Genomic DNA, 25,568 nt, shown 5'->3' on the forward strand with positions numbered 1-25,568 from the left:
ACAATTTCAGAGAGATCCATACACTTGAACACAAGTTATTGTCTGGAAACTAGAAAAAAATGTGTTTTTTGGCCCCTTTTTGGCCCCAAATTCCTAAACATTTAGGGCAATTACCCCCAAACTCAAACCCAGCTTTCCCTTTGTGATATAGAACCTTGTAGTACAATTTCAGAAAGATCCATACACTTACACACAAGTTATTGTCATGAAACTAGAAAAATGCTTGTTTTTTGCCCCTTTTTTGGCCCCTAATTCCTAAAATTTGGAGGCAATTACCCCCAAAATCAATCCCAGCATTCCTTTAGTGATATGGAACCTTGTGGTACAATGTCAGAGAGATCCATACACTAACACACAAGTTATGTCTGGAAGTTACAAAAATGCTTATTTTTGGCCCCTTTTTGGCCCCTAATTCCTTTACTGTTATTACCATAACCCCCAAAATCAATCCCAACCTTCCTTTTGTGGTATTGAACCTTGTGGTAAAATTTCATAAAGATCCATTCACTTAAACTAAAGTTAGAGTGCGAAAACCAATGTGTCTTCAGACGACGCCGGACGACGACATCGACGGACGATGACGACGCCAACGTCATACCAATATACGACCACAAAAATTTGTTTGCGGTCGTATAAAAATGTATGGATACCATTTCACAAAGCGCACAATGTATGTAACTTTATATACATACACATGCAAACAACAGTCTAACCAGTTCTTGAGTGCTTTTTGAAATTAGATTGCCTAATTAGTACCTTATTAGGCAGTGGTAATATTAAACCATGTATATTCCTCGTAAATAAATAAATAAAACAACAGATATTCTATTGATTTAATAATCTCACGTCTTCCATTATTAAGTATGGTTCTCAAATCATGTATTAGTAACATGCAATGAATTTGTTAACTGCGCTATTGTTCTCATATTCATCTGTCACCAAATGTAACAACTCAATCAAAATTCATACCATTTTCACACAAACATTTCCATACACATAAGATAAATTTGGGGGACTATCCAACCTATCTATAAATTTGAACATTTAAGGTGGTACCTAACACTACAGGGAGATAACTCTGTAAAAATCAGCTAAACGTTTTAATCACGTTGTTTTGTTAAGAAAATATTACGCTTCTCAATGATCAAAATTAGTGTTTGTCAAACTGCTATATAACCAACGAAATTTTTCTGATAAAGTGGTTGGTTCAAATTCTTTGAAATTTTTATATTTTTGTCAAAGGGTCAAAGTAAACATTATGTCAAAATTTTATGAAAATTAAACGAGCCAAATTAATTTTAGTCAAGGTGTTGGGTACCACCTTAAGGAAAATAAGAAGTCATATTGTCCTTTTTTCAAAACTTTTGGGTATACACTTTTTTCTTTAAGGTTATCACGATAAACACTATGAATACAGTCAATTCAGCATGTTTGATTTCGAACACAAAAACGACCATTGAAAGAAATAATGACTGTGAAAATACAGTAAAACTTTTCCAAAAAAAAAAAACCCAGCATAAACTGAAAACCTTTTTTAACCAAACTCTAGTAATTCAACCTGTGTAAGACCCTTAATAAATCATAGTAATTCTATCATTGTCATTTCTTGCAGGTCAATAATATATATATTTTCAACTTAGTAAAATGTATTGTGATTTTTACAAATATAACAATGATTATTACGTCATCTATTTCACCTGATTGGACATGGCTAAAAATAGCTAAATAAATAGTTCTATTTTAGTAATGGTAACATAGGAGTTATTGAAAATCTATAAAAATTTGCATGCATTTATGATTGTAATGGCTGAACAATAAACAGAAATTAGCAATTGCTGCATACAAATAATGCAATCAGAATTTAAAATGTGATTTTTTTCTTTCGCAGAACCAGATCCGTTTCAATTTTTCACAAATATAAAAACATAGCAAAAATATTTGAATTTAGCGTACTACTCACAAGTGATCAATAACATTGAGTAATATAATTGTATGTTGATATACTGATTTCTTATATGCTTATGCAATGTTTCAAAATCTGAAGGATTGTGGGTAATTTAATTTCTTAACAAAATAAAATTAAACCATTGTCATTGGTTGGATATGGATATCCATTATTTGAGATGTTGATAACTTATCCTTAAGTTTGGTGTCACTTTTGAAAATATTTACCAGCTGTAAATAAATACAGTAAAATACAGTGAAACCTTTAAACTGCTGGTTTTCTTTTTTTTTTAATGAAAAATTATTAACACGGTTGCATCAGTCCTGTTTAATAAGGTAAAATCAATGCTTTAATTAAATATCGAGGGAGGTAATAATAATCTTAAAAATAATATGCATGCAACAAAGCAATGACTAAAACAATCATAACAAATTTATTCCTTTTGCAAAACACTCACTTCCATATTTTAAGCTCACAATATTTTTCATATAAACAAATTAAAATATACCATATGTAATATATAGAGATTCTACATGTACTACATTTAACACATAAGTTTTGACGGATACTGTGAATTCATTTATTTTTTGGGGATACAAATTTTCTTGCTTTTGTTGGTGTAAGAAACACCAAATTCAAATGTTCAGCAAGGTGTAAATTGTCTATTGGCTTGAATACAGAATTCTGAAGAAAAAAACACAAAAAATAAAATTTTTCCTCGATCAACAAAAATTGACATCCACGAAAATAAATGAATCCACAGAACTGCAATTTTTGATAGCATTTTACAATCTTTAAATGACATTTACCTACACAGTGCAATTGACATATACAAATACAATGTTCAGATATAACTCACATCTAACATTTTTACTTTTTACTTTTTAATCATAAGTTGCTTTACAAATATTAGCTTTTTCAAAAAGCTTCAAATATAAGAACATACATGTAGCTAAGCAACTATGAAAAAAAGAACATGTTAATCAAAATTGATCCTTGAGGACTCATTTACAATCCATTGCACAAAATGAACTAAAATAAGTTGAGCTCTTAATGTCTTATTTGATTTCACTGCTTTGTTGGATACTGTTTTTTATCTCAAATAACATATACTAATAATTTCCTTTTATTCATATATCAAGATGTTTCATTGTCAAATCTAGTTCTCTGCTACAAGTAAAACTAGTTCTCTTTCTTAATTTCAATCTTTTCTCTCTCTTAATTTCAATCTTGTAAGAGTTATAAAATGGCATTTGAAAACTATAGATAAATAGTAAATATATACCGCTTTTTCTGCACATGTCTGAGTTAAATTATATAACTATTAATTTTCAAAGTCCCTGAAATTGTGTGATTTATAAAGGACACAGGAGGTATGAATAGAGTGATTATCTGGCCCTTCAAACAGCAAAAATTGTGAATTTCTTCAATTCTTTCAATATTGATAATTTTTCTTTTATAATGATATAATGTGAACATTTGAGTACAGAAATGTCAGTCATGATGTCATTGTGTTGTTAGAAACATGTTTAAATATTTTACCTAAAATGACCATTTTACTGTCATAGTTTTTGGAAAAATTTATTAAAAAGATATATAAACCTTTTTTAACATTCATGAATTAGACATCTTGTAACAAAATACCTATTTGGGTAACCCTTGGCTCGTATCTAAATATAAATGACAAGATCTCAAAATGAAGCTTTTTTGTCAGTTTTTCCAGTGTTGCGACAAATGAAAGAATTTTGGAGTCCAAAGCAAAATTTGTTAGACATGATTTAAAATATAAATTTATCTTTTTTAGAAGACTTATATCATAAAAGTCTTTGATTTTCATAGCAATAGGAATTAGTTATCTTTTAAGTATAAAAAATACATACAAGAATTTCCATATATAAATAGTAAACAATTCTTGATTAACAATATTGCATGAAAACTATATGACCTTGAGATTCCAACATATAAACAAATCATTGGCTAAGGACAAAATAGAGAGCTCTGAATATGTTGCATATTTGCATATTCAATACACTAGACATTGTCAGAAATACGATTGAGGTATAACTTGTAACAAACAAATATTGTAATTTTTTACTTTCTATTTCATTAAACTACAGTGATTAGATAAGTTATGTTTCTTTGTATATCTTATAAACTTCATGGTACAATTTTTTTTAAACAATGGGTTTACTCGGGAAAACTACAAATGACGGTCTGAATGCTCAAGAACCCATAAAATCAAGATGATCAACGATATATGAAGTCAGGAGCCTGTAAGTCGGTAGTTCTTGTTTGTTGTTATCTGATTTTCATTTATTGTTTTGTACATAAATCAGGCTGTTAGTTTTCTTGTTTGAATTGTTTTATATTTGTCATTTTGGGGCCTTTTATAGCTTATACTGTGTGGTATAGGTTTTTCTCATTGTTGAAGGCTGTATGATGACCTATAGTTGCTATAGATTCTCTATTTTCATTTCTTTGGCATTTTTTTTTACTGATCACAGAAATGAACATACAATGAAATCCATATTAACAAACATAAATTTTTTAGTTCAAAAAACTTGTCATATTAAATTTCATCTCATATACCCTGAAAAGAAGCAGATGAAATGGATTTCATCGTATCATATCAATAAAAGTAATTAATTTAAAATTAAAACCTAATGTGTATCATTCTAAAAAGTCTACAACTTCGTCCAATTCTCTCTGTCTAGCCTGTTTATGTGCCCATCTGGCTTCCATCAGTTGAGGTGAGAGTTTAAACTTATCATGATATATAGCATTACCACAATCTGGACATATTTTACCAGCTGTAAAATAAAATAAATTTAATTTAAATTTACACATGAACTAACGGATCACAAAACATCATAGCTATTACTGTAAATTCAGAAATTATTGCGAGGTTTTTATTATTGTAAATAATTCGACTGGGGGAGTACCGCAATATTAAGAACTCGCATTCTGATATCCAATACATATACCTGTCTGTAGATTTTCTGGAAATCACAATAATTAATCTTGCATTTTTGTTCTTTCTTCAAAAATCGCAATAATAAATGCACGTAATAATTTCTGAATTTACATTATTTCATTTTTTTGTACTGCTAAAATAAACTGTAAATTGATTTTTATTCCCATAATTAACTAGTGATTTTTATTTCATATTTTATACTGTCAAAACAAACTAAAACAAGCATTCTGAGAGTATTGCATGGCAATACATAGTCCCCTACTGGGTAAAAATTCATTATACTGGAACAAAATGCTAACTTGTTATATAACTTGCCATGGTGTAAACAAAAAGTAAATATCATGTCAATATCTTCAAGCATGACTAAAAACAGTGTGGAAAACTGATTATATGAGTGAATTTTTCAAGTCCAAGGACCATAACTCTGCACAAAATTATTAGACCGAAACAAAAATCTGAACTTGATCTGTAACTTGTCATGATAAAACTATATACCAATTATCAATCAATATCGTACAAGCATGATGAAAAAAACATAAGATATGATTAATAGTTCTCTAAAATTAGATATGATGTAATACAGTGTATATCTATTTTACTATCAATATAATTAATAGTTCCAAATATTTTTTCTTTCATTTGTCACAAACTAATATAGATTTGTAACTTATCTATAAAATGTCAACAACTTTTATCTTCACAATGTAATGTATTGAAATATATACATAATAAAAATAGATTATTATCTAATTAAAGGATTTCTCGTCATAATTTTGTTTTTATATATATAGCATTCAGAAAATTAGTTTATACTAAATAACTACCGGTAATAAACCTGCCAAAAAATTCTTCAAATAATTGAACAAAGAATGTCTTTTGAAAAATTAGTTATCTCCCTTTGTACAGAAATATGGTTTAACATAGTACTCAAACATTAGATATGATCCAGAGTTATGGTCCATAACTCTGGATTAAATCATCAGACTGGATGATGATTTAATCTAAGACCACAATTTACCTAAAAAAAACAAAATTGGTCAAAAACCAAACCAAGAATTACCATCAACATGAAACATAACGTTCTTAATTGAAAAAATGGTCCAAACTAGTAAAATTAAGTCTATGACAAATGGAATAAGACAAATGAACTTTGACATAGGAAGTTGTACAAACATTATGACACACTCTCTGGTGTTGGTTAATATGTATACATGTCAAGTATAAAGTATGAAATTATAACAGTTCTCTAGATTAGAGCGGACACAATTTGTTACGGACGGACAGACGGATGGACGGACAGACTGATCACTATAGGAAGACCCGCCTAGTGGCGGGGCCCTATTAAGTCCATGACATATGGAATCAGGCAATTAAACTTGACAAAATACTTCACTTACTTCTTACAGCATTGGTTATTGCTAAATAAATTTTGAAAATAAACATGATTATCCAATTAACATCCCAATGATTTTGGCAGTGTCTTCTAGTACTTACTGTAGGTGAAGTTATGTTACTTGGTTTTTTTTCAAAAAGAGTTATCTCCCATACTTATTGCGAGAGCCCCTGAGGGTTCATGCATATATGTTAGTGAGAAATAAAGTCTATGGAGGAATATTCGGAAGCTAAATTATTGTTCATTCCGAACACTTATTCTTCTTATCTGTATTAGCTTCCTTAAACTATCTATAGATCACTTTCAAACATGTATGTTTATTTTAAAGCTACAATTTATGCATCGCAAGTGTTCACTTGAGCAAAGTTGACAGTTGTAATCTGTCGTGCTCTTGGAAGTATCGGTTTGATTAACAAGTGAAAGTTTAATGGTCAAGATTTAACGACATATGGTATCGAACATCTGTGTCTAGATATTCACAGAGAGATATTAATGGTGTTGTGGTTTCTACATAATGAGTTATAATGGGCTTTGGTGGTTAGATTTGTTGATTTGTAACAATAAAATGTATGCACACTTTTCGTTTTGACAAATCAGACAAACAAAAATTTCCGTTTTAAGAACTGAAAATTAAACAAATAAAATAAGTAAATTACACTGTTCATTAAGTTTAAACCATGATCATCAATACTAACGATGTTTTATTGCTTTTTGGTTTTTTTATATACATTTTGACATTAAACTCCTTTTAACTGCATATTTTAGCGAAGAAAAAGAAACTGTTTATTCTATATTTTTAATATTTTTGTCACCAAATTTCACAGTTATTCAATTTAAAACATAGTATCTTAATGAGAACTTTTGATTTTTTGTAATGTGTGTATATTAAAGTACAATTTATTTGCATATATAGATTGTTTCAGATTTCTTTTTTTTATTATTATTCATTTTTGTCGAGCCTACGACTTTTGTTGCAAAAGTGAGACATAGCGATCCTACAGTCCGTCTTCGTCAGTGTTGTCGGCGGCGTCCACAAATATTCATTCTGTGGTTACAGTTTTTGAAATTTTAATAACTTTCTTAAACTATCCTGGATTGCTACCAAACTTGGACAGAAGCTTGTTTATGATCATAAGATAGTATCCATAAGTAAATTTTGTAAAAAAAAATCCTATTTATCCGTATTTTACTTATAAATGGACTTAGTTTTTCTGCCAGTTAACATTACATTCACGATGTGGTTAAAGTTTTTTTAAATTTTAATAACTTTCTTAAAATATCCTGGATTGCTACCAAACTTGGACAGAAGCTTGTTTATGATCAAATGCTAGTATCTAGAAGGAAATTTTGTGAAAAATTTATTTCCTGTTTTTCCGTATATTACTTATAAATGGACTTAGTTTTTCATCCAGTTAACATTACATACAGTCTGCAGTTAAAGTTTTTAAAACATTTATTAGATTCATAAACCATCCTGGATTTTTACCAAACTTAGACAGAAGCTTCTTATTTATTTATTTCATTAACTGTAAATCTATTATGTGCATTCCCCTATCACACTGAAAATATAGACAACAGCAAAAGTAGGTGAGACACTGGGTTCCGGGGAACCCTTAGGAATTTTTATATATACAGATTTCATTTCTAAATTTGTGGGCGGGGATGTTATATCTATCTTTTTAATACTGGTTAATGAAATCATAATACAGTGTGTACTGGTTGGTCATTATCGCGTATGATACGATTTTGACACGCCTACATAGCTGATGAATATTCATGACTTTATAGATAAGAACAGCACGTGTAGCCAAAAACTGAGAGTTGTAGATTATAGTAGCGTTAATGTATATATATGTAGTTTTGAGAATACAAAATAATAACAGAGATATAGTTTTTAATTTTTAGTAATCCGAGCGAGTATTACATGGATCTATCACTGCTTTTAGAAACTTGTGTCTTCTATTGTTTGTCTCCTTGGGCAAATAAACTACAATACCTGCTTATAGAAATAAGGCTGAATCAAAACTGAACACGTTCTTTACTCTTTGTCCAGACATACCTGGGACTGTTCGTTAATAGTCCCAGGAAATTCTCATACTTTTAATAATAAAAATATATTATATACTTTTTTAATGAAGGAAATAGATTTAACAACTGCATGTTAATCTTCTATGAGGTCTTCAAAAACATTTTATGCAAAAGAAAAAATACAAATACACAAAACAATTAACTCTACATTTTTACACTGAATAAGCATAAGTACTCAATGGATTCTGTAAACATGGTAAAGTTAGAAAAAGAGTGTATTTGATCTTACATTCGGGGTATTTAGCATAAAAAAGTTCTAAGGTTCACGTATTGTCTTTTTTTTTTAAAAAGCAAATTGTTTTATGTAAAATCAGTACTAGGAAATAAAGGCAGCTAGACTTTACAACAGGAATTTATGTCCAGACCTTTTTAATGACAGAGTTTTAACAAAGATGAATAACATGAATTACCTCCCATATATCAGAAAACATATGACATTATCAAAATGAGTTAATATATATATATCTCAATAGCTAGTGGAGTTACTTCCCATGTAATCTGAAAACAAATGACATTATCATAATGAGTTCATTAATACATATCTGGTATCAATGGCTAGTGGAGTTTCATCATAGTAAACATTTCCATTGAATTACCAAACTTTGAATAGAGTTATCTTCCATACTTACTGAAAGGTGGTGTTTTTACATATTTGTACAAGCAACCAAAGTGGAATAAATGACCACAATACAACTTTTCCATTCTTTTTCTTTTATCTGTTACTGGTTCCTAAAAACAAGGAAAACATTTGTCTTAAATCTCAACTAGACACAGATGATGCCCCAGCAGTAGGCTTGAATATAGTACAGCAAATATTTGATTAAAATGGAATGCCACAGCTGTCTTATGGGGTACTCTGATATTACGTTATGTTGTATTATTATAACTTGATATTTTGTCTTTACAAAATATGGTTTTGACATTTCGTAATGATGTTTTGCTATTACTCAATATGGAATAGTCATTAATTAATGATATTTCAATATTACATGATATGGTTTCGTATGGACTTGATATGGTTTTGTCATTACTCGATGTGGTTTCATCATTATTTATTGTGGTTGTGTTATTAGGCAATGTGGTTTTAACATTACTTGATGTGTATGTGGCTTAACATAATGTAGTTGATGTGGTTTTGTTATTTCGTAATGATGATTTGCCAATTCCTTGTATGGCTTTAAAATTACATAATGATGTTTCAAAATTTGACAATCTTACACTACATGATGTGTTTGTTTCAGTATTTGATGTGGTCCTGTCATTCTTTGTTGTGGTTATCACATTACTTGATGAGGTAAAACCATGTGACTATTTGGGAAAACTAGTTCTATTTTTAAATGCCTCGGATGAGTGTGGCAATCCATTGAGTTAGAGTTCAAATTAAAGTTCGGGTTACTGTTCGAATTAAACTTCGAGCTAGTCTTCCATTTAAACTTCGAGTAATTTACGATTTCGAGTTAGAATTCAAGTCATAACTAGAATTAAAGTTCGAGTTAGCATTGAGTTTCGAGTTGAACTTCGAGTTTGAGTTACCTTTTGAGGCAGAGTTCAAGTTAGACTTCGAATTTGAGTCTCATTTAGATTAAGATTAAAATTGGAGTTATCTAATATGAGTTCATATTCAAATTTTCTATCATGGATCAAGGGCTTTTGCGTTGGCTTCCAAAAAAGGGTTAAGGGGTATGCGTACGAAAGATAAACAATGTTACAGTATACAAAATAACAAATAAAAATCGAAATAAAGTTAGATGTGGTGTGATTGCCAATGAGACAACTATCCACCAGAGTTTTAATGCAGTGGATGTAAGCAATTAAAGGCGCTAGTAACTAATAACTAGACAACTTACGAAAAACAAATATGACACACATGAAACAACGACACCATTAAATAACAGGCTCCTGACTTGGGACAGGCACATAAAGAATATGCACGTGGCGGAGTTAAACATGTCTGTGAGCGTTAAACCCTAACCCTACCATGGGTGAATAGTGTTACAACCCAATACAAGAATAAACTGTAATAAAATGCTCCGCAGGGCGCAGCTTGATACGACCGCAGAGGTCGAACCCTGAACAGTTGGGGCAAGTATGGACACAACATTCAAGCTTGATACAGCTTTGCATTTGGATTGTGATTAAATAATTGACACAGCATAGGTTTCTGACACAGAATGAATGTGGTCTAAGAACTAAAAATTTTAAATTGGACATTCACCTATTATGGTCCAATATCCAAAATCTAAATACATGGTTAGATTCAGCATATCAAAGAACCCCAAGAATTCAATTTTTGATGAAATCAAACAAAGTTTAATTTTGGACCCTTTTGAACTCAATGTGGACAAAGTTGATAACGGGGCCCAAAAATCAAAAATCTAAATACATGGTTAGATTCAGCATATCAAACAACCCCATATATTCAATTTTTGTTGAAATCAAACAAAGTTTAATTTTGGACCCCGATTTGGACCAACTTGAAAACTGGGCCCATAATCAAAAATCTAAATACATGTTTAGATTCAGCATATCAAAGAACCCTAAGAATTCAATTTTTGTTAAAATCAAACTAAGTTTAAATTTGGACCCTTTGGACCTTAATGTAGACCAATTTGAAAACGGAACCAAAAATTAAGAATCTAAATACACGGTTAGATTCGGCATATCAAAGAACCCCAATAATTCAATTTTTGATGAAATCAAACAAAGTTTAATTTTGGACCCTTTCGACCTCAATGTGGACCAATTTAAAAACGGGGCCCAAAATCCAAAAACTAAATACACTGTTAGATTCAGCATATTAAAGAACCCAAAGAATTCAAGAATAAAACCCCATAGAAATTGGTCAAGAAATAAGCAATTTATACGAAGTATCTTCTTTTGCACAATACTGTGCAATTAAATATTTCTTGCTATTGCGCAATACTGTACAATTGACAATTTCTTGCTATTGCGCAATATTGTGCTGTTGAATATTTCTTGCTATTGCGCAATACTGTGCAATTGAAGATTTCTTGCTATTGCGCAATACTGTGCAATTGAAGATTTCTTGCTATTGTGCAATACTGTGCAATTGAAAATTTCTTGCTATTGCACAATACTTACTATATAATAATTAACACATCCTGTTTGGTGTGTATCTCCTACCATATCATTATTATTTGCTTTTAAATATAAATCATTAAATAACCAACTTAAAAGGAAAATTTTAAAAGAAAAAAAAAAGGAAAAAAAGAAAAAAAAGGAAAAAAAAAAAAATCCCCCCCCAAATTTTTTGAACCCCCTTATGATTCATCACCCCCAAACTCAATCCCAGCTTTCCCTTTGTGATATGGAACCTTGTAGTACAATTTCAGAAAGATCCATACACTTACACACAAGTTATTGTCCTGAAACTAGAAAAATGCTTGTTTTTTGCCCCTTTTTGGCCCCTCATTCCTAAAATATTGAGGCAATTACCCCCATCATCATTCCCATCCTTCCCTTTGTGGTATGGTACCTTGCAGTACAATTTCAGAGAGATCCATACACTTGAACACAAGTTATTGTCTGGAAACTAGAAAAATGCTTATTTTTGGCCCCTTTTTGGCCTCCAATTCCTAAACGTTTCGGCAATTACCCCCAAACTCAATTCCAGCTTTCCCTTTGTGATATGGAACCTTGTAGTACAATTTCAGAAAGATCCATACACTTACACACAAGTTATTGTCCTGAAACTAGAAAAATGCTTGTTTTTTGCCCCTTTTTTGGCCCCTAATTCCTAAAATTTTGAGGCAATTACCCCCAAAATCAATCCCAGCATTCCTTTTGTGATATGGAACCTTGTGGTACAATGTCAGAGAGATCCATACACTAACACACAAGTAATGTCTGGAAGTTACAAAAATGCTTATTTTTGGCCCCTTATTGGCCCCTAATTCCTTTACTGTTGGTACCATAACCCCCAAAATCAATCCCAACCTTCCTTTTGTGGTATTGAACCTTGTGGTAAAATTTCATAGAGATCCATTCACTTAAACTAAAGTTAGAGTGCGAAAACCAATGTGTCTTCGGACGACGCCGGACGACGCCAGACGACGACGACGACGCCAACGTCATACCAATATACGACCACAAATATAAAAATCAGTTGCAATTGGCTTAACTCTATAGATCGGTATGACTAGGCAACATAAATCCATCAAAATCCTGGGGTGATATTGGGTGCTCCAGAAGAGTAAGCAGATCTTGCTCAATGTGTGGCACCCGTCATGTTATTCGTGAAAGTACAAACCCAGTGATTTGGTCTAATTCGGTAGGTCACATTTGAGGAAAAGAGGACGGGATTGTGGTTACGACAACTGGAACATATCCGTTGTCACCTGTGAAACAGATATTCCAAAAAGTTTAGTTTTTTTTCAATTTAGTGCGAGGTATATCAGAGAATGGAATTGATAGAAATATATATTAAAAGATTGATATTCCTATATGTTCAAATGATAATACACGCTAAATAAAATCCAAGAATTCTTATTTTATAGAATTGATGCTTTGTCGCTTTGTCCGATCCCCAATTTCCCTGTAACTTTAGTGCGAGTTGATTTAAAGTGTCTCATTTGTTGACAATAAAGTACAAGTCATTTGATGTGTGTCCAGCCTGCGATATTAATGTCACGGAAGTGAGACACAACAAACCTATATTCCGTCGTTGGCATCTTCATCATTTAGATCGTTAGGTTACTTGTTTGAATTGTTTTTACATTTGTCATTTCTGGACCTGTTATAGCTTCCTATGCGGTATGGGTTTTGCTCATTGTTGAAGACCATTCAGTGACATATAGTTGTAAACTGCTACGTCATTTTGTATGTGGTGGAGAGTTGTTTCATTGGCAATCATACCACATCTTCTTATTTTTATATAAGTTTTATTTGCATTAAATATTACCAAATTAAACTATTTTGTCATGATAAATTTGTAAACCTCAATGAATTGTTATAAAACTTGTATAGGAGTTAATCTTCTATATCAAGATGAAGCATGTACAGAAAAACAATTTTTTAATTTTGTTTTTTACCGATAAATGGACGTTTTAGTCAACATTACACTCTTACAATGACAGCAGCAATCTCAGGTGAGACACAGGGTTCCGTGAAATTCTTCACAAATTTATTGTAATACTGCTTCCATTTGAGATCTAAGGGAAAAAAACGGCAGGACCATGTGGTTTGGGGATATCCCCCTTATGTCCGAAATATATATATTTTTTTGTACTTTTTTTCTTATTTTTGTCTGCCTGGATAGCGACACTCATCAGAAGCACATTAAACAAACGACATATGGAAATTGGTCTAAAAATAGAACTATTTTTTTCCAAAATGGTCACGAGGCTTTACCTCATCAAGTAATGTGATAACCACATCAAAGAATGACAGGACCACATCAAATACAGGAACAAACACATCATGTTGTGTAAAATCGTCAAATTTTGAACCATCATTATGCAATGTTATAGCCATATGAAGAATTGGCAAATCATCATTACGAAATAACAAAACCACATCATGAATTGAAACAAATACATAACGTTAAGCCACATACACATCAAGTAATGTTAAAACCACATTGCCTAATGACACAACCACAATAAATAATGATGGAATCACATCGAGTTATGACAAAACCATATTGAGTAATAAAATAAACTGTTGACACAGAGATATGTCTCGCCTATTTGTAATTTTGATAATGCAAATGTTGAAATTAAAATAGCAATACTTTAACATGTAAGTTATGCAAATATTCAAAGTCAATGAACCATGACTGAAGGTACATAGGTAAACAATCTGCATGGAAATGAGATGTGTCAATGCTAATACAAATGCATACCAAATACCATTGACTTATCATAAATCGTTTCCTTTAACCAAGTCTAAACACAAACATTAACTTGTAAACTATGTAAAAGTTTCAAAGTCAATGAACCATGATGAGGGGGTGGGGCTATATAATCTCCATAGAAATGCCAATAAATTTACATACCAAATATCATTGACTTAACATAATTGGTTCATCTTAAACTAATCTAATCACCAACTAATACATGTAAACTAAGCAAAAGTTTCAAAGTCAATAGACCATGACTGAGGGGGCTGGGCCAAATATTCTCCATGGAAATGAGATTTGCCAATACTTATATAACTGCATATCAATTAACACTGGCCTACCACTAATGGTTTCCCTTGAACTGACCTAATCACAAACTAATACATCAAAACTAAGCAAAAGTTTCAAAGTCAATAGACTATGACTGAGGGGGCAGGGCCAAATAATAACCATGGAAATGAGATGTGCCAATGCTGATACAAATGCATACCAAATATCATTGACCTACCACTAGTGGTTCACCACAAACTAGACCTAATCACAAACTAATACATTGTTGACGCCGCCGACGATGCCGGAAACAGCATACCTATGTCGACTCCGTCAAGGTGAGACAAAAACCATATCAAGTCAATACGAAACCATATCATGTAAAATCGAAATATCATTAAGTAATGACTATTCCATATTGAGTTATATCAAAACATCATTACGTAATGTCAAAACCATATTATGTAAAGACAAAATATCATCAAGTAATAATAAAACAACATAAGGTAATATCAGAGTACCACATAAGACAGCTGTGGCATTCCATAGATTTAGTAAACATTGATGTTTTACATACAACTTGAAATGGTTGTCTCTGGAAGACACAATTTGATGCCCCAGATGATTTATTCCATTGTGTTCTTGATTATATTAATCAATTTATTGCTTTTATTCTTTTCAAACTTCTTAACTCGAGTTTTGCAAATTTAACAGAAGTTAAATAGGAAATAATAAACCCGATATTAATATGCATACCATTGGTATATGTACAAACAAACTGTATAATATAAAAGTTCTAGCTTGAAAGCTGAAAGAGGATATAGTTGTACAAACCATGTGACCCACGTAAAGTTTATCATCTTGTCACTTGAGAGAAATTAAATCAACCTTCATAGCTATTACTAAAGACCCCTATTCAGTGTTATCCCCAAGGACCTTATAGAACCATAGACGGTACTATGGTGTTATATTTTTTTCCATTTTGCTACATGTATCCGATACAATTTTTCATAAAAGTGGGCTATAATTTTAAGGAAACAGTGCTTTAGCAAATCCCATTTTCCAATTTGATAAAAAATGGGGAAAAAACTGCAGTATTGAAAACTTACCGATGGATTTTGTGGAAAAACTCTTTCTTTACATAGAGGGCAGCACATCACAGGAAATTTCTTTATTGATTCTACTAAGAATTTAACAACTGGTAAAACTGACGGCTGTGGTTCAAATGGAGGATCCCTGAGAAGAAAAAAAATTTTGTGAATGACTTTGTATTATCCCTTTATATTTAATTAGGACTTATCATATGTAGGAGAATTTCTCTTCCTTGTGAGTTTATACATGTATTCATAACCAGAATTTACAGATGACATTCAAATAAGTTTTCGTTTCAAAATTTAATAAAATACTAAAATAACAGAATATTTCTCCTGCAACAAGTTTGAACTGTTTGACATTTTTTTCATGCCTCGTTTAAATTGTTTCACATTTTGTCATTTCTTGTTTGAATAGATTCACAATTTGTCATGTCTCATTTGAAATGTCTCACATTAATTTTGTCATGTCATTGGACTTTCATAGCTGACTATGCTGTATGGGTGTTGCTCATTATTGAAGGCTGTACCGTGTACTACAGTTCCTTACATCAACATCATTTGGACTCTAGTGGATAGTTGTCTCATTGGCAATTATACCCCATCTCTTTATTTTTATATTCAGATAACAATAAGAGAAATTACTTTACAAATTAGCAACCTGGATTTCAACATGATTTCATTAGAAGTCTCTGTGAAAAAAGGGTAAAAATCTTTGGTCAGAAGCTCAATAATTTAATTTCAGACAGTTAAGATGAATTTAAATTTTAAATGATGGCATAATCTCTCTGATATTCAAACATTGTGATTTAAAATGTTTTACAAAAATGTGTTCAGATGGTATTTTTGTTTATGGTAAGACAGGTAGTGTAGAAGAAGAAAAAATGATGCCATGCCACATCAGAATACAACCTACAAAGCTAATGTTTTTTTAATGCATAACAGGTGCATTCAAATATTAGTCCAACCATAATTGACTGATGTGTACTTACTTAGGTTTTTTCTTTATTGGAGGTTGCACACATTTTCTGGCTATTTCTATTGCTTGTGATATAAAATTGACTTTTAATATTTCTGGAAAATTATGCTCTTCTAATTCAACTCTAAAATAGAAATCAGTTTTAATTTTGTAATTTAAGATAAGTCAAAAATAATACTATAAACCAACTTAACACTTCCTCTCCGACTTTGCTGCCATTTATTTTCTGGATTTACAAACTTTGCTGCTTAATTTCTATAAGAGAAGATTGATGCAATAAATCATTGTGAAGGAAATAATACCAGAATAAGTTTTTTTGGCCATTTAACACTTTTCAAAGGGAACTGTCCCTTATAATAAATAACATAGCTATTGTTCTTTGTGGAGTTCATTAAATGAGAACTTACTTTTTTCATTAAAAAAAACAATCGATCAATTGCAAAATTTTAAATGGCCAGGTAAACACCATCTGATTCTGAGGAAAGGTTTAATTTCCTTCACATAATTACAATTTATATATGAAATTCACATAAATAAATCATTAAAAAATGTTGGTTTACAGCATTAGTAATCTTCAATTCTAGACAGAGTTGTCCTAATACAGTTTGAAAAACAATTCCTGAACAGTTTTAGCCATAACCCCCAAAGTCAAACCCAACCTTCCCTTTGTGGTATTAAACCGTGTGTTTCAATTTCATAGAGATCCATAGACTAATACTTAAGTAATTGTCCATTAACCAGAAAAACCTTGTTTTTCCACCCTTTTTTTGCCCCTAATTCCTGAACAGTTTGGGCCATAACCCCCAAAGTCAATCCAAACCTTCACTTAGTGGTATGGAACCTTGTGGTACAATTTCATAGAGATCCATACACTTATACACAAGTTATCATCTGGAAACTAGAAAAATGCCTTTTTTGGCCCTTTTTTGACCCCTAATTCCTAAACAGTTGGGACCATAACACCTAAAAATCAATCCCAACCTTCCTTTTGTGCTATTGAACCTTGTGTTTAAATTTCATAGAGATCCATTCACTTATACTTAAGTTATTGTCCAGAAACCAAATGTCTTCGGACTACGACGAAGACGACATGATACCAATATACGAACGCAAATTTGTTGCGGTCGTATAAAAAGTTACATACTTAAACCTCAGAGTACTGAAGTAAATTGTATAAAAACTTACTTGACTTGTTTAAGAGGATATTCTTCAGGCACTACTAAAACAAATTGCATGAAATATTGTTCTTGTGTTATCCTATAGACAACTTTTGATGTTGCTTGTTTTAATATGACAGTGTCGTCTGATGTTAGTAATTTCTTTTTCACAGATAACAGTTCCTCACTACAAACACATAACGGGTTTTCTATTAAAAATTCCTTTACAAAGTTGATCATTAACATCACCTGAAATATATAACAAGAATTTAACCTTTGTTCCATTAATACCCTCAAATCCTAGAAGTATGTCCAGTGCACGATGTTTTACCGATATTGTCAAAATCTACCTTATAGTGTCATTATTGTGTTTACATTGTATCGTATCTATACCTTGTGTTTACACAATAGACACTACGATGTTGACAATATCGAGTCGACATCGTGCTTATATTGTATAACAAATTTAGTCCTTTGTGTTTACATAGTTCACATCATAGACATTGTGATGTCGATAACTGCGAGTCAACATCGTGTTTATAATGTATACTAAGCCTATACCGTTGTGTTTACATCGTTCACATCGTAGACACTGTGTTTATATGGTATACCAAGTCTATACCTTTGTGTTTACATTATTCACATCGTAGACATTGCGATGACAACAATAGGGTGTCAACATCATTTATATTGTGTCCCGAGTCAATACCTTTGTGTTTAAATTGTTCACATCGTCAACATTTCGATGTAAACACGATGTTGTTACTACATTGTAAACATCGCGATGTTAACAATGTCAACGATGTAAACAGTATATAAGAGTTCTTAAAATGTTAACGATGTTGACACAATATCATGTTAACATTGTAAATATCGCGATGTTGACAGTATTGTTTTTTCATTATGCACTGGACGTGAATGAAATCCTATTCGACTATTCTAAAAAAAATATCAAATTAAACTTTTTTTACACTCTGATTATCGTACAGGACTATGTTTGTAAATTGAACATGAACACTGTCATGATGGGGGACTCTTGATTTCTTAATAGTTACTTTTAACGCTTTCCTTAGGGACAGGTGATTAGTTGTGTGTCCAACCAAGCACTACCATTGTTGGGTAGGGCTTTCATGAACAAATGGTCTAAGAAGTTGATTTCCAGTGATTATCTGAGGTTGTGAGTTTGAACCCTGCTCGTGGCAAGGTGTGTTTGACAGGGATTGCCAGTTTTCCTGTTAATTGTACTCCAGCTTCCTCCACGTCTTTGAACTGGCCACCATGATAAAGCCAAGAGTGCTGAAAGTGGTGTAATCTTCCCCAAACAATCATTTTTTGTTGGGTTTATCTGTGCATGTATTTTTTTGTTGGGTTTTTGCCTCAAGCACTAAGAAGCATTTTGTTCACTTATTCTTGTTTCATAAATAACTTTCCACATCAATAAGTTTTAATCTGTTTGTAAGTTAAACTTCATATATTGAATAGTGCATTAAATAAAACAGAAACTGCTATTGTCTTATATCACAAATTATTTTAAAAAATTAATTATAAAATACTGTGGATTCATTATTAATTTATCCGAGAGATACCAATTTTTGTGGATTTCATGGGTATAAGTAAACCTTAAAATTCAACAAAGTGCACATTTTCTACAGGCTCGTTTTCAGACTTTGGTAAAACAATGAAATCAAATATCCACTAAAATGAAGGTTTTCCTCAATACTCGAAAAATAAGTAACAACAAAAAATAAATGTCTGATTCTACAGTATCATGTTTTAATTTGATATACCTGTTTTTGACCGAGCCATTTTTTCGCTTCCTCTTCACAAATTTTTGTTATTTTATCACAGACTTTTTCAGGCAATGTTTTACTCTTTAATTCTATAACTATAGGTTCCTGTGGGTATTGTGCTGGGAACTGCATACATGTTGTAATTGTTCTAAGACCTGTTAATCTGAAACATAAAATTTCTATGAGTGCTAGGAATGATTACTGTAAATTAAGAAATTACTACGACGTTTTTATTAATGCGTGTAATGCGACAGTATCAAGTTCGCAATATTAACAACTCAAATTCATAATTTCAGTAGTGATTTTCCTTCACAAAATATTTGCAATCGCTTTTTCGAACAGTAATTGCTACTTCGCAATAATAAATACACACATTAAATCTGAATGTACAGTAATTAATAAATAACTCCAAATGTCACTACTGTCTTATGAATAAACACATGATTGCAGCAGATTTCTTGTTGGAATTTGGAGTTCTAAAGAATCAAAAACTCTTTTCATTTTCAAATCAATTGGGGAAAGAGCTATTATGGATAATTCGTGGCAAGGTGTGTTTGACAGGGATTGCCAGTTTACCTGTTAATGGTACTCCAGCTTCCACCACAACTTTGAACTGGCTACCATGATAAAGCCAAGAGTGCTGAAAGTGGAGTAAACTTCCCCAATCAATCAATTTTGTTGGGTTTATCTGTGCATGTATTTTTTTGTTGGGTTTTTTCCTCAAGCACTAAGAAGCATTTTGTTCACTTATTCTTGTTTCATAAATAACTTCAAACGTCACTACTGTCTTATGAATAAACACATGGTTGCAGCAGATTTCTCGTTGGAATTTGGAGTTCTAAAGAATCAAAAACTTCATTTTCAAATCAATTGGGAAAGAGCTATTATGGATAATTCTCCAAGTCCTAGTGCAAAAACGTCTGCAAAAAATTGTTCTTTCTGAACAAAACTCTTCTCTTCACTGTCCCCTCATGTTTCTTGACATAAAAATTGGTATTAGTAAGACCTTAAGTTTATCTCTGTAAAAGTTCATAATTCAAGAAGTCTTCAGGTGATTCAAATCTCATCACTCAGTGTGGCTACTTGTCTGTCATTGAAGACCATGAGATCACAAAAATAAGTCAATTTCTTGTGAAATTGTGTATAGAATGCTTGGCGTCTCAATGATGTTTACCCGATATTCCTTTTAATTATTTTTATATCAGCATACAAATGAACTGAAAAAAGACTTACCTGATAGTTGCTCTAACAATGTTTCGTACAGCTGCTTCCAAAGTTACTCCTTCAATATTTGGAGCCTTCTGTTGAACATGTGCTAGTTCTGATGAAATTATTTCTTCAACATCAGCCATTTAACAATATTTTGATATTCAGGCCATGAAATCTGGAACAAATGTAGAAATTATAAAACAAAAGCAAACTATTAAACATGACAGATTTCCTAGTGTATCACTGTAGATTTGTTTATTGAATTGAAAAAATTTGAAACATTTGTTAAGATTGAGTCACAAGTTTTCTACACAATATATACTATAAAGCTAAAACAGAAAATGTTGTCTGTTTAGAAAAGCTTTGTCAATGTTGTCCCATAAGGTGCTTTCATTTCACAATGCAATTAAAACATTTTGTTGACTCTTATTAAAGTTATTTCCATTACATGTTAAGTAACTCATATTTAGCTTGGCATTTTCCATACATTAACTGTACAAATTATGAAATATAGTAAATTTCCATCAACATGAGCTGGATATTGAGAGTATTAGGATTGGGGTCCCTCTAAAATCTAAAATCACATACAACTAAAGGTAAACATGTATGCTTTTTTGATTGTTTGTGAAATCTTTACACTAAAAATTAAAGTGACTAAATCTGTTGGATGTGCACTAATTAATACTATAGTCTAGGAGAACATGATTTGTTAATTAGTTGTTATTGGCTTTGAACTAGCTTTTAGTTACTATGAGTAATCTTAGATTGGTACTTTGCATTTTTTGTGCTTCTTGCCAAACTGATGAGTCAAGCCATTTCCAAAAGATGTTTACAGGTTGTTCTTATGATGTGCTGTTACTTTACGGTCCCAAGTTAGGATGGTTGAGGGCTCACAAACGTGTTTAACTATGCCACACTTTCTGTGTGTTTGTCCCAAGTCAAGAGCCATAAATTCAGTGGTTGACATTAGTGGCTGTCAGTTACATTTGCTTTTCATTTGTTTTGTCATTAATCTGGTTTTTTGGTCTAAATTGTTTCACATTTTGTCAAGTTGTGGATTTCTATAACTAACTATACAGTATGAGTATTTTTCATGGTTGAAGGCTGTACGTTGACCTATAGTTGCTTAAATCCACTTCATTTGGACTATGTTGGATAGTTGTCTCATTAGCAATCAGACCTGAATCAAATACTTCAAAAAACTGTCTGACTTTTATAGTAATTATTCATTATTTTATTATTGGGTCAGATCGACTTGGGGCTGGAATGACTTGGGCCAGATCGACTTTGGTGTGGATAGACTTGGGGCTGAATTGGTTTGGGGCCGGAACTATCAGATACCTGTAGTACACATGATAAAATTAAGAATGGAAACGGGGGATGTGTAAAAGAGACAACAACCTAACCAAAGAGCAGAAAACAGCCCAAGGCCACCAATGGGTCTTCAATCCCGCAACTGGAGGCTGGCTTCAGCTGGCCTCTTTATAAAAATGTGTACTAGTTCAGAGAAAATGGATACCACACTGAACTCCGAAACATATAGATGAACCAAAATTAAACAAGAATGTGTCCATAGTCACGGATGCCCCACTCGCACTATCATTTTCTATGTTCAGTGGACCGTGAAATTGGGGTCAAAACTCTAATTTGGCATTACAGTTAGAAAGATCATATCATAGCGAACATGTGTACTAAGTTTCAAGTTGATTGGACTTCAACTTCATCAAAAACTACCTTGACTTAAAACTTTAACCTGGAGCAGGACAGACGGACAAACGGACAGACGGACAAACGAACACACAGACCGAAAAACATAATGCCCCTCTACTGTCGTAGGTGGGGCATAAAAAACATACAAGACTAACAAAGGCCAGAGGTTCCTGATTTGGGACAAGCGCAAAAATACGGCAGGTTAAACATGTTTTGTGAGATCTCAACCATCCCCTATACTTCTAGCTAATGTAGAATAAACAAACACATAGCAATACGCACAGTAAAACTCAGTTTAAAGGAAGTCTGACTCTGATGTTAGAATAGGTAAAAGAAGAAACTAAGCAAAATGACAATGATAACATAAATTAACAAAGGACTACTAGCAATCACTGACATGCCAGCTCCAGACCTCAATTAAACTGATTGCAAGATTATGTCTTCATCATATGAAAATCAAGCACAATCCCTCCTGTTAGGAGTTTAGTATAATACCATCATAAAATATATGAGAACATAACCTGTATTATACCGACAACTAGTTTTAGAATAAATGTGTTTATTTCCGATTTAAAGACCCTATGAGTGAATCAATATTATTTCCAAAAAATGCCATCTTTAATGACCTGACAACAGTATCGTAACTATATCCCTACTGAATGAGTCTGTTTAAAGGTTTGGTTAACTTTTGAGGTGAATGACGACATTTCCGAGCTTTGAATAGAATATTACCATAAAAGATTGATGTGAAATACCTGAACGTAAAAGATGTCTACACGTTGATTTATATTTACAAATAATGTCCTTGTATGGATGATAAAATTTAGTGAGTGTTTTGACAAGTTTGCGATATCGAAAACCCTGGTGTAATAATTTTTCTGTAATACAGCAATTTCTTTCTTTTAAATCAAATACATTGTTACATACATGAGTGAATCGAACAAGTTGAGATATATAAACACCATAAGATGGTGACAAGGGATGTCACCATCTAAAAATGGATAATTAACAATATGAAATGAAATCAACTCTTATATTGTAACTTTTGGTATTAAGCTTATAAGATATATAGATATGAAGATCCAGGAAAGGGCAGTGTTCATTGTTAGCATTAGCTTTATTTAAAGGCAGTACAGCAGGATAAATCTACATATAACTTTCACCAAAAACAGTACTGAACATAAACTCTGTAGTGCAGTATCTCAAAAAGAAAAGGAAGATCACATTTATCACCATCAAAACAGAATACGATATCATACAAGGAAAGTTGTATATTTAAAAACCAATGTGAGCCACGTAGTCACCCCCCCCCCCCCCCCCCCCCCCCCAAAAAAAAAACCACCACCACACACACTGTCACACACATACACAGTCCTTCCTTCCCCCTTTTTAGTTTTATGCTGGTAAGACTGTTTTATCTATTTCTCATATTCGTCGTGAATGATAAAAAGTAGTGTGATATTGAAACTATTCTGATATGTCAAAAGATGTCTTTAAATAGTCGATTAAGTATTCTAATGTGAAATATGTTCCTTTTTCGTACCTACACACAGATATTTCTCAACACAAACCTCGTAATGTCAAGGTCAGAAATTGATACACACTTTTGTTTATTATCGTTATTCTATAATTGATTAAAGAAAATTATCTTTTTATTACAGATTATTTAATTATTGCTTGTCAATCATAATTTGCTCAATAAAAAAATTTGTTATTGTAAATCAACGTAATTTTTTTAGTGTATATCATTTCATTTCCTATAGTCTGTTTCTTATTTCGCTTTTGGAGACGTTTCGGAGATGTTTCGGCCACACTATTTCGTACATTAGACACGAAACTGTCTGACCATCGGTTTAAAAGTAATTCTTTAAAGTATAGTTTTAAAAGATAATTATTTTGATAAAAAAACAAAGAAAAATAGGCAGTTTGAAATTTTCATGTTTTACATTGACTTTGCAAGTTTCATAATCAATTGATTGTCGAGTTTATGAGCTTCGGTCCTTGCTTGGAAGTTGGACTTTCATGTGATATGTGACAACCTTGACATCTTAGAATTTTTTTCACTTAATGACCCCATCCTTCTCTTCCGGATGGAAAAGGGGTTTAAAATTTAGCTCATTTGGATGTTCAATTTCATATGTCACTGGCATGACCCCATGTGCCATGGCAAATTCCAAAAAAAAATGATATCAGTTTTGTAAAAAGAAGTTATGAAACTTAAAAAGTCATGAACATTTCAAACTGCCTTATTTTTCTTTGTTCTTAAGTGATTTAGAAAAGTGAAATGTTTAAGAAGGTATGCTTTTCGCATATCAAATGAAAGGTCGTAGAGAGTACATTTCAAATATCAGACAGTTTTAAGGGAAAGGCCTTTCAATTGTTTTTACAATCAATTGAGATACTATTTTTTCATATTGTTCCTCTTATTCATACAATATTATTATCGTGCGAAATATTGTAGAACTATTTCATTCTTGATTTGACTGTAACTTGTAGTCAGTTTTCTTGAGAAACGGAACTTCTCATTAGCTCTTTACATTGACTCATTTTCCAAACGTGACTCAAATCAAGAATTTACATTTCACAGATAGATAGTTCTCTGTAACATTTGTTTTATGAGAATAAAGTATTCATTCATTCAATATTTCGATTGAAAACAAATATACGTCCAATACGAACCTAGAAATTCCATTTATAATTTCATAGTTACGATTTAGAATTAAGAAATTTAATTGAGCCAATAAAGAAATATCATTTTACAAATTAAGAAATGCAGAATTTCATGAAACAAACGAAGAAAATACGTTAACAAATTAAGAAATTGCATTTACACATTTAGAAGTTACATTTCACAAAGGGCGCATTTGCGCCATTTTTTTTACAAAATCCAATCTTTCATTTGCGCCACAAGGTTATATTTCATTTGCGCCATTTTACAGGAAACATATAACGGAAAATGTTAAAATGTTCATTACTACACTCGTGAATTAGAATTTTGTTAGAGTATTCCCCTGGATAACTTAGTAACTTCATACTCATTTCTAATATAAAACTGAGAGTCACTTAGGTTTAAAACTAAATGGCGTTCACATGTTTGAGGTT

General features: G+C 31.8%; 1 protein-coding gene across 2 annotated transcripts; it reads right to left on the reverse strand.

The window, feature by feature from the left end:
• Window positions 1–819: 819 nt before the first annotated feature.
• LOC127724142 (uncharacterized) lies at window positions 820–24,051 on the reverse strand. Of its 2 annotated transcripts, none has more exons than XM_052231013.1 (8): window positions 24,010–24,051; window positions 20,781–20,931; window positions 19,545–19,710; window positions 17,786–18,006; window positions 16,614–16,724; window positions 15,640–15,766; window positions 9,030–9,129; window positions 820–4,755 (listed from the first exon to the last, which is right to left on the reverse strand). In XM_052231013.1, exons 2-8 carry the CDS (start codon window positions 20,897–20,899, stop codon window positions 4,616–4,618), a joined length of 984 nt encoding a protein of 327 aa, XP_052086973.1. In that variant the 5' UTR covers window positions 20,900–20,931; window positions 24,010–24,051; the 3' UTR covers window positions 820–4,615. The 2 variants fall into 2 exon arrangements, with proteins under 2 accessions (XP_052086973.1, XP_052086972.1); XM_052231012.1 differs by having other exon boundaries at window positions 24,014–24,043.
• Window positions 24,052–25,568: the final 1,517 nt, after the last annotated feature.

Source organism: Mytilus californianus, unplaced genomic scaffold, assembly GCF_021869535.1.
Source record: "Mytilus californianus isolate M0D057914Y unplaced genomic scaffold, xbMytCali1.0.p SCAF_14, whole genome shotgun sequence".
In the NCBI taxonomy this organism is placed as follows: Eukaryota; Metazoa; Mollusca; class Bivalvia; order Mytilida; family Mytilidae; genus Mytilus; species Mytilus californianus.